At 41.7% G+C, this 19,420-nt stretch overlaps 2 protein-coding genes across 3 annotated transcripts in view; one reads left to right on the plus strand and one right to left on the minus strand.

Annotated features, from left to right (window-relative positions):
• The first annotated feature begins 763 nt into the window (after positions 1-763).
• STBD1 (starch binding domain 1) lies at positions 764-5,901 on the plus strand. 2 transcript variants are annotated; one of them, XM_067035853.1, is made up of 3 exons: positions 764-1,034; positions 1,362-1,585; positions 4,005-5,901. In XM_067035853.1, exons 2-3 carry the CDS (start codon positions 1,378-1,380, stop codon positions 4,865-4,867), a joined length of 1,071 nt encoding a protein of 356 aa, XP_066891954.1. In that variant the 5' UTR covers positions 764-1,034; positions 1,362-1,377; the 3' UTR covers positions 4,868-5,901. The 2 variants fall into 2 exon arrangements, with proteins under 2 accessions (XP_066891954.1, XP_058922858.1); XM_059066875.2 differs by lacking the exon at positions 764-1,034 and having other exon boundaries at positions 1,044-1,585.
• Positions 5,902-8,010: 2,109 nt separating this feature from the next.
• The window catches only part of CCDC158 (coiled-coil domain containing 158), an 86,200-nt gene continuing 74,790 nt past the window's right edge, over positions 8,011-19,420 (minus strand). Inside the window, exons 20-21 of the mRNA XM_067035854.1 lie at positions 18,050-18,208; positions 8,011-8,049 (exon numbers count right to left, since the gene is read on the minus strand). Of these exons, the coding sequence (XP_066891955.1) occupies positions 8,045-8,049; positions 18,050-18,208 (164 nt within the window). The 3' untranslated portion in view covers positions 8,011-8,044. The remainder of the gene's footprint in view (positions 8,050-18,049; positions 18,209-19,420) is intronic.

Here is a 19,420-nt window from a genome sequence, read left to right on the forward strand (position 1 = left end):
TGCCGAAGAACTGAACAAACGTGCCCACGTGTCTCTCCGTCTGAAAGAGCTTCCCTTAGGCCTTGTTCTCTTCTCAAGCGACAGTTCGATTCCTCTCCTTGTCCTCCAGGGTTCTCTGGAGAGGGCTCCCTCCGCGTCGGCCTTCTTCACAGCCCTCACCACGTTCACCCCTCAGCCTTCCGAAGCGAGCTCCCGCCATACAAACACTGCAGAGTCACCAGGGACTCCCACTGCTCTCTGTACCTGACTTTGCAAACGAGGCTCGAGCCCGGGGCACGTTGGAACGATTTGTTTCACCAGAGGAGCCATTTTAGTAATCATTCCAGCTGTGGTCTTAGCAGTTGGATGTGGGAGCGTGTAGGTCAAGGAAAAGGCTCGCCCTGCAGATACAAACATGGGAACCGTGAGCTTGAAGTTGGCGTGTAAAGCCATCAGATCCGCAGAGGAGTGAATTTAGAAAGAAATGTGTAGAATTCTTAGTTCCCAGGTTGTTGTTGTTTTGTGAGGATCAAATTAAATGCATACATTAAACACCTGGCACACCGACAGCATTTAACAAAGACGGTCGCAATTTTTTATTAATAACCCATCCGGAGGAGCTTGCGTCTGCACAACATCCAGTCCAGTCAGGAGGGCGCGCACTTTGCGACAACCACGCACCCTCAGCAATGACTGGAGGCGGTTAAGGTGATTGGCATTTACAGATGGATGGATCTTAGTCCAATCCTTTCCTTTTACAGGCGGGAAGGCGGAGGCTTGGGGACGTTAAGCGCAGCTAACTGGCGGAGGAATGGAGCTTCCAACGCGCCGGCTGTATGGGTCTACCCACCCGGCCCGGCTGCCTCTCCCGCCCCGCCTCCGCTCTCGCCGCAACCTCGCGTGTCGCAGATGCACATCGGCCTCTTCCTCCTCTAAGAGCCAGAAGCTCAGCCCGCACTGCTACTGAGTGTTTGTGGGGAGGAGGCGCCGAGGTGGCCGGCGCTGTCCCAGGCAGGGCTGGACCTGAGCTGCAGCCAGAGCAGGAAAAGAAGGCGGCGGGTTTGCGCACGGGAGCCTCGCGCCCTGGGACTCGTCAAGCGCGCGGGACGCACTTGGAACCCTGCCCGGCGACTGGCGGGGTCGAGGAGGGAAAATGTTGGAGAAGGAGGGCGCTCGCGTGTCCGCCTTGCCGGAACCTGGGGCTGCAGCCCCGGGGCGGGGAGTGGGGCGGGGCTGGGAAAGTTGAGTTTTGGTCGCGGAGGGCTGGGCCCCGCGAGGGAGCGCCCGCCACCGGGGACCGTAAAAGGCTGCAGCGGGCTGGGTAGGTGTGGCTCTGCCTGCGTGACCCGAGCCCCCGTCTCGGTCTCCGTCGTCTCCCACAGCTGCGGCCTCTCAGTCATGGGCGCCGTCTGGTCCGCCCTGCTGGTCGGAGGGGGTCTGGCCGGAGCGCTTTTCGTTTGGTTGCTGCGGGACACGGGAAAGGAGGGGGATGCGGAGCAGGGGAAGGACGCCTCTCCAGGGGAGGCTGCGGCTCCGGGAGACGATCAGGGTGGTGGCGGCGGACTGAGCCCTGGACCTTCTAGGCGGGAGCTGGTCACCAAACCAGGTATTCTTCCTCCCTGTGTCTCGAGGGCATATCTGCCGGGAGGCTCTGAAGTTACCCGCGGGAGGGGGCAGAGGGCGGAAATCCACCTGGAGGTTTCCCGAGGGCTGGCTTCTCCTAACCCGGGCAGGACCCTCCCCGCGGCTCGCGTGTTCCGCGGCTGGTGCGCACGCGCCGGGTGGGGTTCTCGCCCTACACCTAGGCCCTGGGGATGCCCAGGCGGTTTGTCCCAGGCCTGCGCCCCGCTGAGTCGCTGCCCTCGGCGCCCGCCCCTGAGGACCTGCCCCTGCTCCTCCGGCGGGGATGGGCTCCTCCGCTTGGCGGCTCTTGGTGCAGTGCGGGCGGCTGCAGCGGCGGCGCCCCTCCCGGGCCTTCGGAAAGGGGTGCTTAGGGTTCGGAGATCCCACGACCCTCTCCAATTTCCGTCTGAGCAGGGACACTGTCTCGGTCCCAATCCCATAGGCTCATGTCCTCCCATCCCTCACCCCATGGAAGAGCCATGTTTGGGAACACCGGCGCAGCGAGCAGCCCCTGCTATCTGGAAGCTTCTGTCGGGGAGGCAAAGTTCAGGTTGGACTCTGGCCCTGAAGGCTTCGGCTGAAGCCCTGGGGCTGCTCCATGGCCGACCATTTCGGAGCTGTCGGCCCTCCCCCACGCTCACCCGAACAGTGCACGGTTGTCTGAAACCCCAGGGAAGAGACACTTAATTGTACTCCGACGAGTACAATTGACATCTAGGTTTCCATCTCTATACTTTAGACCCTGTGTACTAGGCAAAGGAAGAGCACTGGCAGAGAACCTTACCTTCCAGCGCCCTCCCTTGGCAAGGTGCCCATGCCTGGACTCCAGCCTAGTGGTGAAAATGACATCTGTAAACTTTAGTGGAGTGGCATTCATGTGTAGCCACTTGAAAATCTGCCCCTGTGCCTCTCCTGCAGAGAGCTCATTTATCTTCTTTTCCTGAAAGCCTAACTCACGTTTCAGGTCGAAAGATTGGGGATTCAGAGTAATATTTGTTTACGTCTCACTTCCAACACCACCATTAAAAAGAGACAAAATTAAACAAGACCACCCTCTTCCCACCGCCACCCCCCCCCCATCTCCATATGCTGATTGTATGGTTTTGGAGAATAAGATCTTGTAGCTACGGCAGCGGTCCCCGACCTTTTAGGCACCAGGGATAGGTTTCGTGGAATACCGTTTTTCCACGGAAGGGGGCGGAGTGAGAGGGTGGTGCAGGCGGTAATGCGAGCGATGGGGGGCGGCAGAGGCAGCTTCGCTTGCTCCCCGCCTCTCACCTCCTGCTGGGCCGCGGGTTCCTAACAGGCAGAGGACTGACGGCTACCTACCGGTTTCGCCCCGGGGGTTGGGGACCCCTGTTGTAGGGGGCTATTTGGACTATCAGTGAGGTGGCCAAGAAGGAAACTGAGTCTTTAGGGAGCTTGGATTGTGTAGTATTAAGAAAATATATTTTTATTTATTTATTCGTAATTTATTTATTTTTGGCTGTGTTGGGTCTTCGTTGCTTCGCGCCGGCTTTCTCTAGTTGCGGCAAGTGGGGGCTACTCTTCACTGCTGTGCGCGGGCTTCTCATTGCGGTGGCTTCTCTTCTTGCAGAGCACCGGCTCAGTAGTTGCGGCACACGGGCTTAGTTGCTCCACGGCATGCGGGATCTTCCCAGACCAGGGATCGAATCCGTGTCCCCAGCGTTGGCAGGCGGATTCTTAACCACTGTGCCACCAGGGAAGTCCCAAGAAAATATATTTTTAAAGTATGCAATGGGAGGGGATATAAGATGCCTGTGTTTTGTTGAAGAGGTTCCTAATGCACATGGGGTGTGCAAGGCGAATCCAGCCCTCCTCCCCACCCTCCTCCCCAACTCTTGCCCAGCCATGCACTGCTGTCCTTTGTATTCTCCCACAGTGACAGCTGCTGCTGACCTGCCCGCATCTGTGAGAGCTAATCCCTGACCTGCACGCAGTTCCTGGGAGTACAAGTGTACTCATCTGGTTTGCAGGGTAACCGTGCAGCTCTTCGTCACACAGGCTGGACATTTTTTGATGATAGCAGCCAAACAACTTGACTTGGTTGCATGCCAGTACGGCCTGGACTGCAGAGATCCAGGACCATGTCAGGGTTACACTTCTGCCTCCACAGCTTGCCACCTCGTTTACACTCTTGTGCTGGTATACTGACAATCCTGGATGTGCCTTTTATTACTGGATATGCCTGTATATTCTTAGAGCACAGTTGGGAACACACCAGGTAATTAAGTACTTGATTTTAATAGAGACCAATTTTGTGAACTGCAGATAGATTAGCAGCAAAGTCTTTAAAAACTAAAACTATTTTCTCAGCCTAACTTAACTTTTTTCTCACATGAACTGCACAACACTATTACACTTTTCCTTTTGTTTTTTAGAGCATCTTCAAGAAAGCAATGGATGTTTGGTTTCTAGGACTAAAGGCCCTGGTGACCTGCAGGAAGCAGCATGGAGACTGCAGAGTCCTTCTGGAGAAGGCAGTAACCATGACAATTCAAGAGCACATGTTCCTTCTGGACAATTACCAGACACACAATCTCTAGCTACCTCTGAGACTGGTAACTCTAGAAGTTACTCTGACGTTTCAAGAAACGAAAGCCTTGGATCTCCTATAGGAGAATGGGGATTCCAAAAAGGCCAAGAGAAAACTGCTCAAGCAGATCCACATCTGGCAGAGAAGTTGCCTTCTAGCAACCTGCTCCTGGACAGAGCGAAAGAAGAAGTGAGCCTTGCACAGTTGGACAGTCGGGCACGGGCTGACCACGTGGACTGGGAGATGGTGACCCGGTGCTCATCTTGGGGCGATGTTGGTTTGGGTGGCAGTCTTGAATCTCCAGTGTTAAGCTCTAAGCAGGGAGAGGACTATGACAGAAGCACTCTTGTGGAAGCAAGAGGTCAGGAAGTGGATGTGAAACCAAAAAGGGTAGGAACAGTGTCTCCAGAGTCTCATCAGGTTAGTGTCAGCTTCCAGGTCCATTATATCACACGCACTGGTGTGCAATGCCTTGCAGTAACTGGAGACCATGAGAGTCTTGGGAGATGGAACACTTACATCCCACTCCAGTCTAGCAAGGACGGGCTCTGGTCTCGTTCTGTGCCCCTGCCGGCAGACACAGTGGTGGAATGGAAGTTTGTGGTAGTAGAGAATGGGGAAGTTATCCGTTGGGAAGAATGCAGCAATAGATTCTTAGAGACTGGCCATGAGGATAAAGTGGTTCACAAGTGGTGGGGGATTCACTGATTCAATCTGCAAAGTATCGAAGAGGCTATTGCAGAACATGGAAGAGGCTTAGGTTGTGGAGCACCCTGAATAATTTAAAACAAAGGAAGTGAAACTTCCAGTCTAGCCATCAGAGTTGTTTCAGATTTGCTAGTGGCTTTTGTCTAATGTGTAGATAATGCTTCCATTGAGCATGGACTTTTTTTTCCTGTGGCACTGATGGATGGATTTTTTTACTGATCCATCATTACTTTAGGGCTTGGTGGTCTTGAGGAGGGCTTGGCTAAACTTCAGATGTGCACTGGTCACAGAGCACAGAAACTAACCAGCTGCAGAGGGTTCAGGCTTGAGCCTTTGGGCGATTCTTGAACCAGGGGAGTAAAACACGCCTTATTCAAAAGGAGATTTTGTACTGGTACAGCTGGAGAAATGCTCTCTTTAATCATACACACTTTATATTTAAAAATCGTTAACATCGCATGGAACTGTGATTAGAAAATATCTGGTCACTAGGTGTGATTAGCCAGGATATAAGGTAATGCATTAAGACTTCCCAATGTTTTTTTGCTTGATTTTACTTGCCATGTGTGGTTTGAGGGTAGCAAGTATGTTTTTGTCTTAATGATCAACGGCTGGTGTACAAACAAGGGGCCTAATCAGAGCCTGTTAGCAGGAGCAGCCCAAGAGGAAAGAACAGGAAGGGGGATAGGGTACAGGCTGAGCAAGGTGGCCTGAATGACACCTCTTAGAGAGCTGGGAGCTACAGGCCCCGCGGACTGCAGGGTGGGACACGCCCGTCATTTCCTCACGGGTCTCCTGCAGGACCGTCTCTCCCCACGGCCCCTCCTCTCACAGCAGCTCTGGGCTGACAGATGGGACTGCCCCATAGCAGTCATTTCACCCTCTTCCCTCTCCCTTCATGCCAGTAGCTAACAAAATTATAACAGGAGAGTGATACGGAAGTACATCTTTGCTCTGGGAAGAAGTAAACATTTAAACTTTGCCATTATAACTGAAAAAAATAATAAAACCCGAGTTTTAACATCTTTATTAAATGTCTGAATTATTTGTATAAATCTTAGTACCATAATAGCTTAGACGTAAAATAAAATACTAATATTTTCTCCACTAATGACACAGAAAAAAAGCAAACATCAAGAGGCACAGAATCTGTTCTTCCTTTAGAGAAAAAGTTTTAGAATATTTCTTTTAAAACTTTACCTTTGTTTGGAGGGATATTATACATGCCTGTACTTGAAAATTAATTCTATATTAAAATAACTTTTAATAAGTGTAACACCTATTGGCAAAACAACGTTTAATCCTGGTTATAGATGGTCTTTGCTGAAAAGAGCCTAAACCCAACTGAAAATAGTGTTAGAAAGTGCTTTAAGAACTGTTTTTTGGCTCATAGCACTTTTGTGTTAAATTCACATATGTTTTCTACAGACTTCACAATGAATTTTATATTCTACCAGTGAGGTCTTCAGAAGGCATTTACCATTACTGTACAGAACGCCCAAGCATTTCTATTAGGTCAAACTAAAGGTAAAACAATTTACAGTCAAAATCTGTTTAAAGTTCTATCATTAGCCATTTTATCATTACCTGATAAAATAAAAATCTTTCAGTAAAGCCAACTGATTTAAGAGATAACATATAATACTAAACTTTACATTTTTACAACTTGTTATTTAAAATCAGATGTGCTTAGAGGGAGAAGCATGAGGGCTGTGGTGGTAACTTAACGCCCTACTTAGCGTGTCATCTGCACTGGTTACCCTGCGCGCCACCCGCTGTCACAGACCCCAGCGTGTAAGAAGGCTGCAACGACAGCAGCTTACTTCTCCCTCACTAAACGGCAGTGGGTGCTCCTGGTGGGAGGGCGGCTTTCCTTGCAAGACATCACCCAGGCTCCTGTCCTGTGGCTCCTCCATCCCCTAGGACCTCACTGTCCTCTGTAACCAGCCTGTGGAAGGGGAAATAAAGTGAGGAGAGACCCCACTAAAACTTTGGGCCAGAAAGCACCACAAACTGCTGTGTACTATGGAACAGGAGTACAGGCTTTTTTGGACAGGTTGGCTTCTGTTACACTGTTCCTGTTATCTTTGGCACAATGTAAACATTTTTGTATCTGTTCTGCTCTCCTCTTATTTGGTTCACATCCTGTAGTATCATAAATATATTTGGTCTTTGTTCCTGGCACAGAGCTCTTCAAACCCTGGGAATTTCCCGAGAGACAGGAGTATCTTGTTATTCATAATGAGGCCCTTTAGATCACGCCTGAGCTTCTGCTAGTGAGGTGACTTAGATGGGGCCCCTAGATAGCCTCAGGCCGGGGCTGGTCACTGGAAAGACCAAGTGATCCGAGGCTTGCAACTTCCAGTGCCACACTCTGATCTCCAGGATGGGGGGCGGGGCTGGAGAAGCAGCTCTATAAAGTCTCAAATGGTGAGATTTAATGAGCTTCTGGGTTGGCGAACACAAGTTGCCGGGAGCCCTGAGAGGGCATGGAAGCTCCACACCTCCACCCCATACCTTGCTCTGTGCATCTCTTCCATTTGGCTGTTCCTGAGTTATAGCCTTTATGATAAACTGTAATAGTAAGTAAAGCACTTTCCTGAATTCCATGATCAGCTCTAGAAAATTATTGAAACTTTAGAGGGGGATGTGGGAACCCCCAATTTATAGCCAGTCAGTCAAAAAGTATAGGTGGCCCGGGACTTGCGACTGGTGTCTGAAGTAGGGGCAGTCTTGTGGGACTGAGCCCTTAAATCTGTAGAATCCGACACTAACTGGGTAGTTAGTGTCAGAATGGAATTGACTCATAGACACCCAGTTGGTATCCACAGAGAATTGGTTACTGGTGTTGGAAAACACTCCACATACAAACCCCACTAACTTACTAAACTCTAATTAAGGCAGACTGAATCTATTCAATTTGCAGAAGTTACCCACTGGCTGAAGAATAACAGACTTTTTCTCTCTTGCTTCCTAGTTATTAATATGTAAAAAGAAGCTTTTCTAAAAGTTTTGATTACGGGCCACAATGTTTAGTTATGTGATTACATTCACTGATATTGACAGAACAAACAGGGAGTTCAGGGTCACAGAAGGAATCCTGGTCAGTACCTTGGAGTTTGTCCTCCTGTTCTGGGCATTATACCCCATCTTTCAATTTCATGTGAAAGAAGCATTTTAAGCTGAAAGAAAAAAAGAAGACTATTGCCTCAGCACCATTAAAGGCAACAAAAAAACACGTGATTATTCCAACACACTGGTATTAGCACAAAATAACACCTATAAGGTACTTCTGCATCTAGCTAGTACTGCTTTTAAGTTTTACTGAGAGCACTCAAGACTAGTTTATTTCAAAATAGAGTTTACAGGACAGGGTATCTTTTATTAAATTTTCACATAAAAAGAAAAAAGTATACAGGGCACTAATTATAAGTAACACCACAATTAATTAGGCATCATCTCTCTGTAAAGAATAGGCAAGCAATGTATCATTTTAGTAACATTTTTTTCCTGGTCTTTCACTTTCTATATCCTCTTTCCTTGATTTCTGATCATTGAAGACATTGCTGAAAATGGTGATAAAGCAAAGTTAGAAAAGCAACATTACTCAGGCTTTAAATTCTATTATGCGCTTCTTAAAAGGTCAGCTTGCTACCACAGAATAGATACATCCTGAGCTCAATAAATTCTCAAAAATTGCAAAGTAGCATATTTTTTAAAAGACTGAAATTTTGAAACAGAGCTAAGGGTAAATCTTTGCTAGAGAATTCCCTGGTGGTCCAGTGGTTAGGACTCTGCTCTTTCACTGCTGAGGGTATGGGTTCAATCCCTGGTCAGGGAACTAAGATGTCACAAGCTGTGCAGCACAGCCAATAAATAAATGAACATGATAATTATTGTTACAGAAGTAATACATACTAATTGTAAATAATTTGAACACCTCAGAAGGGTACAAAGAGGGGTAAAGGTCATTGTTTGTTTTTGTTCCCTCAATCTGTTGAACCTCCCCATCCCAGGTCATCACTGTAAACCTGTCAGGGAGTATCTTCACATGTACACACACACACACACACACACACACACACACACACACACACACACAGAGTTTTCTTCTTTACACAATGGAAATATGTGATATAAATTGTTCTGTAGCTTGCTTTTATTCACTTAACAAAATGTCAACATCTTTCCAGTTCAGCTCATGATTTGTTATGACTGCACAGTATTCCACTGTGTGGATGCACCATGTTAGTAAATAAATTTTTAAAAGTTGTTTCTTATTTTTGTTTATGAACATGCTATAGGAAATACTTCAGACTTTTGTATGTACAATTTTTCCTTGCAGAATAAATTGCTAGAAAGTAGAGTATCTGGGTAAAAGAATACATGCACTTTAAATTTTGATAAATGTTCCCCAAATTCTCTCCAAAATACCTATTGCAGAATTTCCAAGACACACACCATCCAGACAATGCATCCAATAAAAAGTATTTGTCTAAAAAAACTTTTTAAAAGTTTTTTTAAACAAATACAACATGTTTTCCATTTGGATTATTACATGGTAGGATTACTCAGATAAAGTCAGAAAATATAAGTCAAAGTGTGAATAAAAGTGAGGCCAATAAGAATGCATCTTCCTTAAAAAAGTTACGATAAACTTAAAATCAAACATTTTTTTTTATGTTTATATATGCAGGTATCTGGAGTTATCATAAAGAATTTGTTAATTTTCTTTAGTAACAATGTTGTATAGCTTTAGTACATTAAAAAATGTGCATTTTGGAGTCAGAAATTGTAGAGATCAAGTCCCAGCTCTACTACTCATTGTGTGACTTAAAACTTATTGACTGATTGTGATTCTTCAGCTTCCTCATCACCAAATGACATAATATTAGCACCCACATCCCAGTGTTGTGAAGCTAATTAGTAAGACACTGAGTACAGGGCCTGGCACATAGCTGTAAGTGCTCAATAAATGCTAATAACAACTATTATTATTAATAAGGTTAAATTTATTTTAAAAGGATTTATTCTTAGAAAATTATTTTTTATCCTCCATCTATCAACTTATATTCTCTAGAGATGGAAGATGAAAGGAGAATAACATGTATCCTCCAAAATTAATTTCTTTCTGACAAAGGCTCCTGGATTCATGTCAGGAAATCATAAAACATGACAGCCTCCCAAATCCATGGGAACATCCACTTAGAATTTATGCCCCCAAAGTTGTCTATCATCTGCAGAGTACAACAGTTTCTCATTCAGATAGCTTCAGTATATATTTTTTTAATTAAAAAAATTTTTTCATTTATTATTTATTTTTGCTTCAGTATATTTATATGCAGTTTATCTTTTTTTTTTTTTTTTTTGTGATATGCGGGCCTCTCACTGTTGTAGCCTCTCCCGTTGCGGAGCACAGGCTCCGGACGCGCAGGCTCAGCGGCCATGGCTCACGGGCCCAGCCGCTCCGCGGCATGTGGGATCTTCCCGGACCGGGGCACGAACCCGTGTCCCCTGCATCGGCAGGCGGATTCTCAACCACTGCGCCACTAGGGAAGCCCCAGTTTATGTTTTTATTTAGTGATTCATTGGGTGGCACAGTCTCCTATACCCATGCTAATTTAAATCCTCGATAAGGTTAAATACTGTTGTTTTGTTTTCTGGCTATTAACTGCAAACTTGTCTTGGCTACTGCCATACAAATTCTCATCTACAGACCTAACAGGGACAAGAAAGACAGTGTATGGGAAAGTCTCATGTGAAATCAGCCACTCAAAACATGTGTTCTATTGCAGGCTAGTCAGCCTTTTTATCATCCCTATTAGATGAAAGAGGAGAGCAGGGCTAAAGTGACCTGCCCAAGGTCACTCTATTAATCCAGGCATTAGGCATGGTTAAGACACTCATATTTTGACTAAGGTTTCTGAATTTCTTGTTCAAGATCCTTTTCAGTGGGACTACAGATAAGAGGCTTAACATGAAAGCAAGGTGAGTATTCTTTTGAACAAGGAAGATCTCTCCAAAAATGTACACTGTACCTTGGTTCTTCATCTGTAAATCTTCTACCAGAGTCTGCAAGCTTTCCAGTCTGTTCTGAAGCTTCCTGCATGTTTTTCCAGTTGTTTCTATTGGCTGAGACTGTGAAGCTATTAGAAAATTGCTTAGATGTGGTATTAAAAATCTATTCAGTATTTCATTTTAGAAATCTTTCACTTACAGGTTAAACAATCTTTCCTTTAAAATAATGAAAAATTTAAAACACTTTGAAAATAAAGAAATGTTTTATCTAATACTGCAATACTAGCTTATCTGATTTTGTTTCAAACCAACATGATTTACTATTTTTTAACTAGGTAGCATTAAATGTGATGAGTGTGAAGAACACTTCAAGTTTAATGATACATTCTGCATTATAAATGACAACTTTTCATACCAAACCTGAGTAGTTCCAGTAACTTAGGGTTTGGAAGCACAAGATTTAATACTGATGCTGGCAACAGTTTTGAATGTGTGTGAGGCCAAGTGCCCATTTCAGTTGTTGACACCTGAATGAGGATAGTATTAAATCATGGGAGAGTGGAGTACAAATGCTGACATGGCCACAGTGAACCTAGAATAAATGTGGCAGCAGAAACTGAGGAGGGGCTAGAAGCATTTAAGCTACTCTCTAATAAGTATGCTAAGTTTTGTCAACCTCTAAAAAATACTGTTTGTGGGCTTCCTTGGTGGTGCAGTGGTTGAGAGTCCACCTGCCGATGCAGGGGACGTGGGTTCGTGCCCCGGTCTGGGAAGATCCCACATGCCGCGGAGCGGCTAGGCCCGTGAGCCATGGCTGCTGAGCCTGCGCCATCCGGAGCCTGTGCTCCACAACGGGAGAGGCCACAACAGTGAGAGGGCCGCGTATGACATACACACACACAAAATACTTGTTGTCAATCACAAGATTTTAATTTTGAGCTTAGCCTCTGACTTGCTGTATAATCTTGAAAATATTTCTGATGGCTCATTTTCCTATCAAAAGACTTTCACTTAAAGATATTAAATTTTAAAGGCAATCATCTAGGAGTTATTTTGGTTTGAGAGAATAAAAAATAATTTCTCATTGATAAATTTTTAACATAACACAAAACATGTGAAGTTTGATGAGTATCTGACAACAGGGTAAAAAAAGAAAATGCCATGCTATTATGTAACCACAAATTAATAATGGGGTGACCAACAGCACTGTTCTACTCCTGCAATAATCACTGCTGTAATAATGCTGTAATTTGCTACTTTTAACTTTTTAAAATATTAAAGAATAACATAGAAGCATAAGAGATGAAGGAGGATACAAATGCAGAAAAAGATGGTAAAACAGAAAATGTACTAAAATCTGTGATTAGGTCCTGATTTCTTTTTTTTTTTTAGGATCTAAAAATATGTTAGGCATAGAATTTCAAAAGACCAGAAACTGATTTAACAATGATGCAACAACTTGCCTAATTTATCCCTTATCAAAGGGAATGATACCATAGAGCACTGGGGCAGTTTGAATCACTGTCATATATGATGAAAAACATATCAAGTTCAATTCAACATATACATATTTAATGTCCACTTATTTATCAGGCTCTTATTCTAAATCAAATCATTTCCCCATCTGTCTTAGTGAATAACAAATGAACTTAAAATTTAAAAAATGAGAACATTTTGGTAAGTTTGTATGATAGACACTTGCACTTACAAAGGCAGAGACTGAAGAGAATGTAAATAATTTTAGAGAATGTAAATACGAAAGAAAAGTCAGACACATCAGAAACAAGAACTAGAATCCTGCAGCCTGTGGAACGAAAACCACATTTGCGGAAAGATAGACAAAATAAAAAGGCAGAGGACTATGTACCAGATGAAGGAACAAGGTAAAACAACTAAATGAAGTGGAGATAGGCAACCTTTCAGAAAAAGAATTCAGAATGGTGATAGAGAAGATGATCCAGGATGTTGGAAAAAGAATGGAGAAAAAGATTGAGAAGATACAAGAAATGTTTAACAAACACCTAGAAGAATTAAAGAACAAACAAACAGAGATGAACAATAAAATAACTGAAATGAAAAATACACAAGAAGGAATCAATAGCAGAATAACTGAGGCAGAAGAATGGATAAGTGACCTGGAAAACAGAATGGTGGAATTCACTGCCACAGAACAGAATAAAGAAAAAAGAATGAAAAGAAATGAAGACAGGCTAAGAGGCCTCTGGACAACATTAAACACACCAACATTTGCATTATGGGTCCTGGAAGGGTGGAAGGAGAAGAGAGAGAGAAAGGACCCGAGAAAATATTTGAAGAGCTTATAGTAGAAAACTTCCCTAACATGGGAAAGGAAATAGCCACCTAAGTCCAGGAAGCGCAGAGAGTCCCAGGCAGGATAAACCCAGGGAGAAACATGCAGAGACACGCAGTCATCAAACTGACAAAAATGAAAGACAAAGAAAAATTATTCAAAGCAACAAGGGAAAAACAACAAATAACACACAAGGGAACTCCCATAAGGCTAACAGCTGATTTCTCAGCAGAAACTCTACAAGCCAGAAGGGAGCGGCATGATATACTTAAAGTGGTGAAAGGGAAGAACCTACAACCAAGATTACTCTACCCAGCAAGGATCTCATTCAGGTTTGATGGAGAAATCAAAAGTTTTACAAACAAACAAAAGCTAAGAGAATTCAGCACCACCAAACCAGCTCTACACAAATGCTAAAAAACTTCTCTAAATGGGAAACACAAGAGAAGAAAAGGACCTACAAAAACAAACCCAAAACAATTAAGAAAATGGTCATAGGAACATACATATCGATAATTACCTTAAACGTGAATGGATTAAATGCTCCATCCAAAAGACACAGGCTTGCTGAATGGATACAAAAACAAGACCCATCTATGTGCTGTCTACAAGAGACCCACTTCAGACCTAGGGACACATACAGGCTGAAAGTGAGGGGATGGAAAAACATATTCCATGCAAGTGGAAATCAAAAGAAAGTTGGAGTAGCAATATTCACATCAGGTAAAATAGACTTTAAAATAAAGAACGTTACAAGAGACAAAGAAGGACACCACATAATGCTCAAGGGATCAATCCAAGAAGAAGATATAACAATTATAAATATATATGCACCGAACATAGGAGCACCTCAATACATAAGGCAACTGCTAACAGCTATAAAAGAGGAAATTGACAGTAACACAGTAATAGTGTGTAACTTTAACACCTCACTTACACCAATGGACAGATCATCCAAACAGAAAATTAATAAGGAAACACAAGCTTTAAATGACACAATAGACCACATAGATTTAATTGATATTTGTAGCACATTCCATCTGAAAACAGCAGATTACACTTTCTGAAATGCACATGGAACATTCTCCAGGATAGATCACATCTTAGGTCACAAATCAAGCCTTGGTAAATTTAAGAAACTTGAAATCGTACCAAGCATCTTTTCTGACCACAACACTATGAGATTAGAAGTAAATTACAGGGGAAAAAACTTAAAAAACACAAACACATGGAGGCTAAACAATACGTTACTAAATAACCAAGAGATCACTGAAGAAATCAAAGAGGAAATAAAAAAATACCTAGAGACAAATGACAATGAAAACACGACAATCCAAAACCTATGGGATGCAGCAAAAGCAGTTCTAAGAGGGAGGTTTACAGCAATACAGTCCTACCTCAAGAAACAAGAAAAATCTCAAATAAACAATCTAATGTTACACCTAAAGGAACTAGAGAAAGTAGAATAAACAAAACCAAAAGTTAGTGGAAGGAAAGAAATCATAAAAATCAGAGCAGAAATGAATGAAATAGAAACAAAGAAAACAATAGCAAAGATCAGTAAAACTAAAAGCTGGTTCTTTGAGAAGATAAACAAAATTGATAAACCATTAGCCAGACTCATCAAGAAAAAGAGGGAGAGGACTCAAATCAATAAAATTAGATATGAAAAAGAAGTTACAACAGACACCACAGAAATACAAAGCATCCTAAGAGACTACTAAAAGCAACTCTATGCCAAAAAATGGACAACCTGGAAGAAACGGACAAATTCTTAAAAGTATAACCTTCCAAGACTGAACCAGGAAGAAATAGAAAATATGAGCAGCCCAATCACAAGTAATGAAATTGAAACTGTGATTTAAAATTTTCCAACAAACAAAAGTCCAGGACCAGATGTCTTCACAGGTGAATTCTATCAAACATTTAGAGAAGAGCTAACACCCATCCTTCTCAAACTCTTCCAAAAAATTGCAGAGGAAGGAACACTCCCAAACTCATTCTATGAAATGACCATCCCCCTGATACTCAAACCAGACAAAGATACTACTACAAAAAAAGAAAATTAGAGATCAATATCACTCATGGATATAGATGCAAAAATCCTCAACAAAATACTAGCAAACAGAATCCAACAACACATTAAAAGGATCATACACCATGATCAAGTGGGATTTATCCCAGGGATGCAAGGATTCTTCAATATACGCAAATCGATCAATGTGGTATACCATATTAACAAATTGAAGAATAAATCCGTATGATCATCTCAATAGATGAAGAAAATATTTTTGACAAAATTCAACACTCATTTATGATAAAAACTCTCCAGAAAGTGGGCACAGAGGGAACCCACCTCAACATAATAAAGGCCGTATACGACAACCCACAGCAAACATCATTCTCAATGGTGAAAAACTGAAAGCATTTCCTCTAAGATCCGGATCAAGACAAGGATGTCCAGTCTTGCCACTCTTATTCAACACAGTTTTGGAAGTCCTAGCCACGGCCGTCAGAGAAGAAAAAGATATTAAAAAAATCCAAATTGGAAAAGACGAAGTAAAACTGTCACTGTTTGCAGATGACACGATATGATACATAGAAAATCCTAAAGATACCACCAGAAAACTACTAGAGCTAATCAATGAATTTGGTAAAGTTGTCAGATAAAAAATTAATGCACAGAAATATCTTGCATTCCTATACACTAACAACAAAAGATCAGAAAGAGAAATTAAGGAGACAATCTCATTCCCCATGGCAACAAAAAGAATAAAATACCTAGGGATAAAACTCCCTAAGGAGGTGAAAGACCTGCACTCAGAAAACTATAAGACATTGATGAAAGAAATCAAAGATGACACAAACAGGTGGAGACATATACCATGTTCTTGGATTGGAAGAATCAATATTGTGAAAATGACTATACTACCCAAAGCCATCTACAGATTCAATGCCATCCCTATCAAATTACCAATGGCATTTTTTACAGAACTAGAACAAAAAAATCTTAAAATTTGTACAGAGACACAAAAGACCCCGAATAGCCAAAGAGGTCTTGAGGGGAAAAAAACGGAGCAGGAGGATTCAGACTCCCTGACTTCAGACTATACTACAAAGCTACAGTCATCAAGACAATACGGTACTGGCACAAAAACAGAAATATAGATCAGTGGAACAGGATAGAAAGCCCAGAGATAAACCCACTCACCTATGGTCAACTAATCTATGACAAAGGAGGCAAGGATATACAAGGGAGAAAACACAGTTTCCTCAATAAGTGGTGCTGGGAAAACTGGACAACTACATGTAAAAGAATGATATTAGAACACTCCCTAACACCATACACAAAAATAAACTCAAAATGGATTCGAGACCTAAATGTAAGACTGGACACTATAAAACTCTTAGAGGAAAATGTAGGAAGAACACTCTTTGACATAAATCACAGCAAGATCTCTTTTGATGCACCTCCTAAAGTAATGGAAATAAAAATAAAAATAAACAAATTGGGTCTAATGAAACATTAAAGCTTTTGCACAGCAAAGGAAACTATAAACAAGACGAAAAGACAACCCTCAGAATGGGAGAAAATATTTGCAAGCGAAGCAACTGACAAGGGATTAATCTCCAAAATATATAAACAGCTCATGCAGCTCAGTATTAAAAAAACAAACAACCCAATCAAAAAATGGGCAGAGGACCTAAACAGACATTCCTCCAAAGAAGACGTACAGAATGCCAAGAGGCACATGAAAAGCTGCTCAACATCACTAATTAGTAGAGAAATGCAAATCAAAACTACAATAAGGTGTCACCTCACACCAGTTAGAATGGGCATCATCAGAAAATCTACAAACAACAAATGCTGGAGAGGTTGTGGAGAAAAGGGAACCCCTCTTACACTGTTGGTGGAAATGTAAATTGAAACAGCCACTAAGAAACAGCCACTGAGAACAGTATGGAGGGTCCTTAAAAAACTAAAAATAGAACTACCATATGATCCAGAAATCCCACTACTGGGCATATACCCTAAGAAAACCATAATTCAAAAAGAGTCATGTACCACAATGTTCACTGTAGCTCTATTTACAATATCCAGGATATGGAAGCAACCGAAGTGTCCATCGACAGGTGAATGGATAAAGAAGATGTGGTACATATATACAATGGAATATTACTCAGCCATAAAAAGAAACAAAATTGAGTTATTTATGGATGGACTTAGAATCTGTCATACAGAGTGAAGTAAGTCAGAAAGAGAAAAACAAATATCGTATATTAACACATATATGTGGAATCTAGAAAAATGTTACAGATGAACCAGTTTGCAAAGCAGAAATAGAGACAGAGATGTAGAGAACAAATGTATGGACACCAAGGGGGGAAAGGTGGCGGGGGGTGGGATGAATTGGAAAATTGGGATTGACATATATACACTAGCATGTATAAAATACATAACTAATAAGAACCTGGTGTATAACATTTCCTCCAAACTGGAAAAAAAAAAAGAAAGAAAAGTCATTCGGAGCATTTAAAAGAAGACTCAAAATCTTATAATAAAATAGAGAAAAACGGTCATTATTCATGTCAGAGAAAGAAACAGATAATATTTACCTATAATATCTATGTATATTTACTAAGGGGTGTGTGTGTATGTGGTATACAGTAACTATTCTACTTAAATAAGACTCAATAAATAAACAAATAAGGAAGACACCCACCACAAAGCATCAATTAGAGTGTACATATAAGAACACCATGTGAACCTTTATTAATTCCAATTATAGAACTTTTAAGTCACTGGAGTAGGAAATCAATTAATCTCATCAGTTTTATCAGGTTATTCTTACCTTTAACAGAATCAGGTGAATGAACAGGCTTGGTGGATCTATATTGTGGTGTGGATCCTATAGAATCTTCAACCGAACTAGTTAGGAGTGAGTGAATTGGAGACTTCTTAGGAGAAGAATGGAATGAACGACAAGCTGAATTTTTCACAGATGGACTTCCTAAAATTTTACAAGAACAAAAGTAAAAAGACAGAATTACTTAAAAATAGTATGCTGCACCTCTCAAAAACTCAAACTCTCATGAGAATATGTTCCCAATCATGGGGCTGGGGTGTGTTCTGGTAAAACCCCAAGGCTTTGAGTTGGAACAGAAAAGGGCTACATCTTAGGAATAAGGAACTGGACCTGCCCTTGGGGATCTTGAGGTCTATCTTCAAATCATCTTAATTCCTGATTGGATTAAATTGATCTGGGATTGCTGGTGTCCTTGGTTGTGTACCAGAAGCAAGCACGAATGCTCTCTGGAGGAAGGTGATCATATTCTAAGTCTGAAACCGTCTTTACAATTTTTCACATGTGTCTGTCATACAATAAAAATAACCAGGCATATGAGGAGACAAAATAACATGGCAGAAAAACAAGAGAAAAAAAATACAGGTAATAGATATAGACCTACAAGGTCTGGATGATGGAGGTGCAGACTACCACAGATTCAACAGCATTACTCCAAACACCAAACAAGTTCTTCTTATATAAAGAAAATCATACCTAGGTATATCAATAAAAACTGCAAAAAACAAACAAATAAACAAAAAAACGCACAAAAAATCCAAAGACAAAAACAATCTTAAAGCTGCCAGAAGGGCAAAAATGGCAGATTACATTTAAATGAGCAAAAATTAAATTTAGAGCTGACTTCTTAGTAGACACTGGAAGCCAGAAAACAGCTGAATATTTTCAAAGTGAAGGAAAAATGTTAACCTAGATTCTATACTCAGCAAAAATATTCCTAAAAAATGGGGATAAAGTAAAGACAAGTTCAGGAAAACAGAAACTGGGAGAATACATTAAAGGGAACATTAATGGCATAAGTAAAATGATAGCAGATAGAAAGTAAAGTGTGAATATGTGGGTGTATCTAAATGAATATTAACTGTACAACACAATGCAAATGATCCATTATGGTCTTTACCTTTATATGTGACAACAACTGTATGACAGTTGGAAGGAAAGTGAATGGAGTTAACATGTTCTAAGGTACTCACAAATTATGAGAAAAGGTAAAGACACTCACATATTAATCCAATAAAACAAGGATATATGTTGTATTCTCTTGGGTAAACATTGAAACAACAGTATAAACATATAAGTGAAGTAAAACCTGAAGGAATTAATTGTTCAATTTCAAATAAATGCTCTTTTCTTCAAAAT

This window comes from Kogia breviceps, chromosome 6 (genome assembly GCF_026419965.1).
Source record: "Kogia breviceps isolate mKogBre1 chromosome 6, mKogBre1 haplotype 1, whole genome shotgun sequence".
Classification (NCBI taxonomy): domain Eukaryota; kingdom Metazoa; phylum Chordata; class Mammalia; order Artiodactyla; family Physeteridae; genus Kogia; species Kogia breviceps.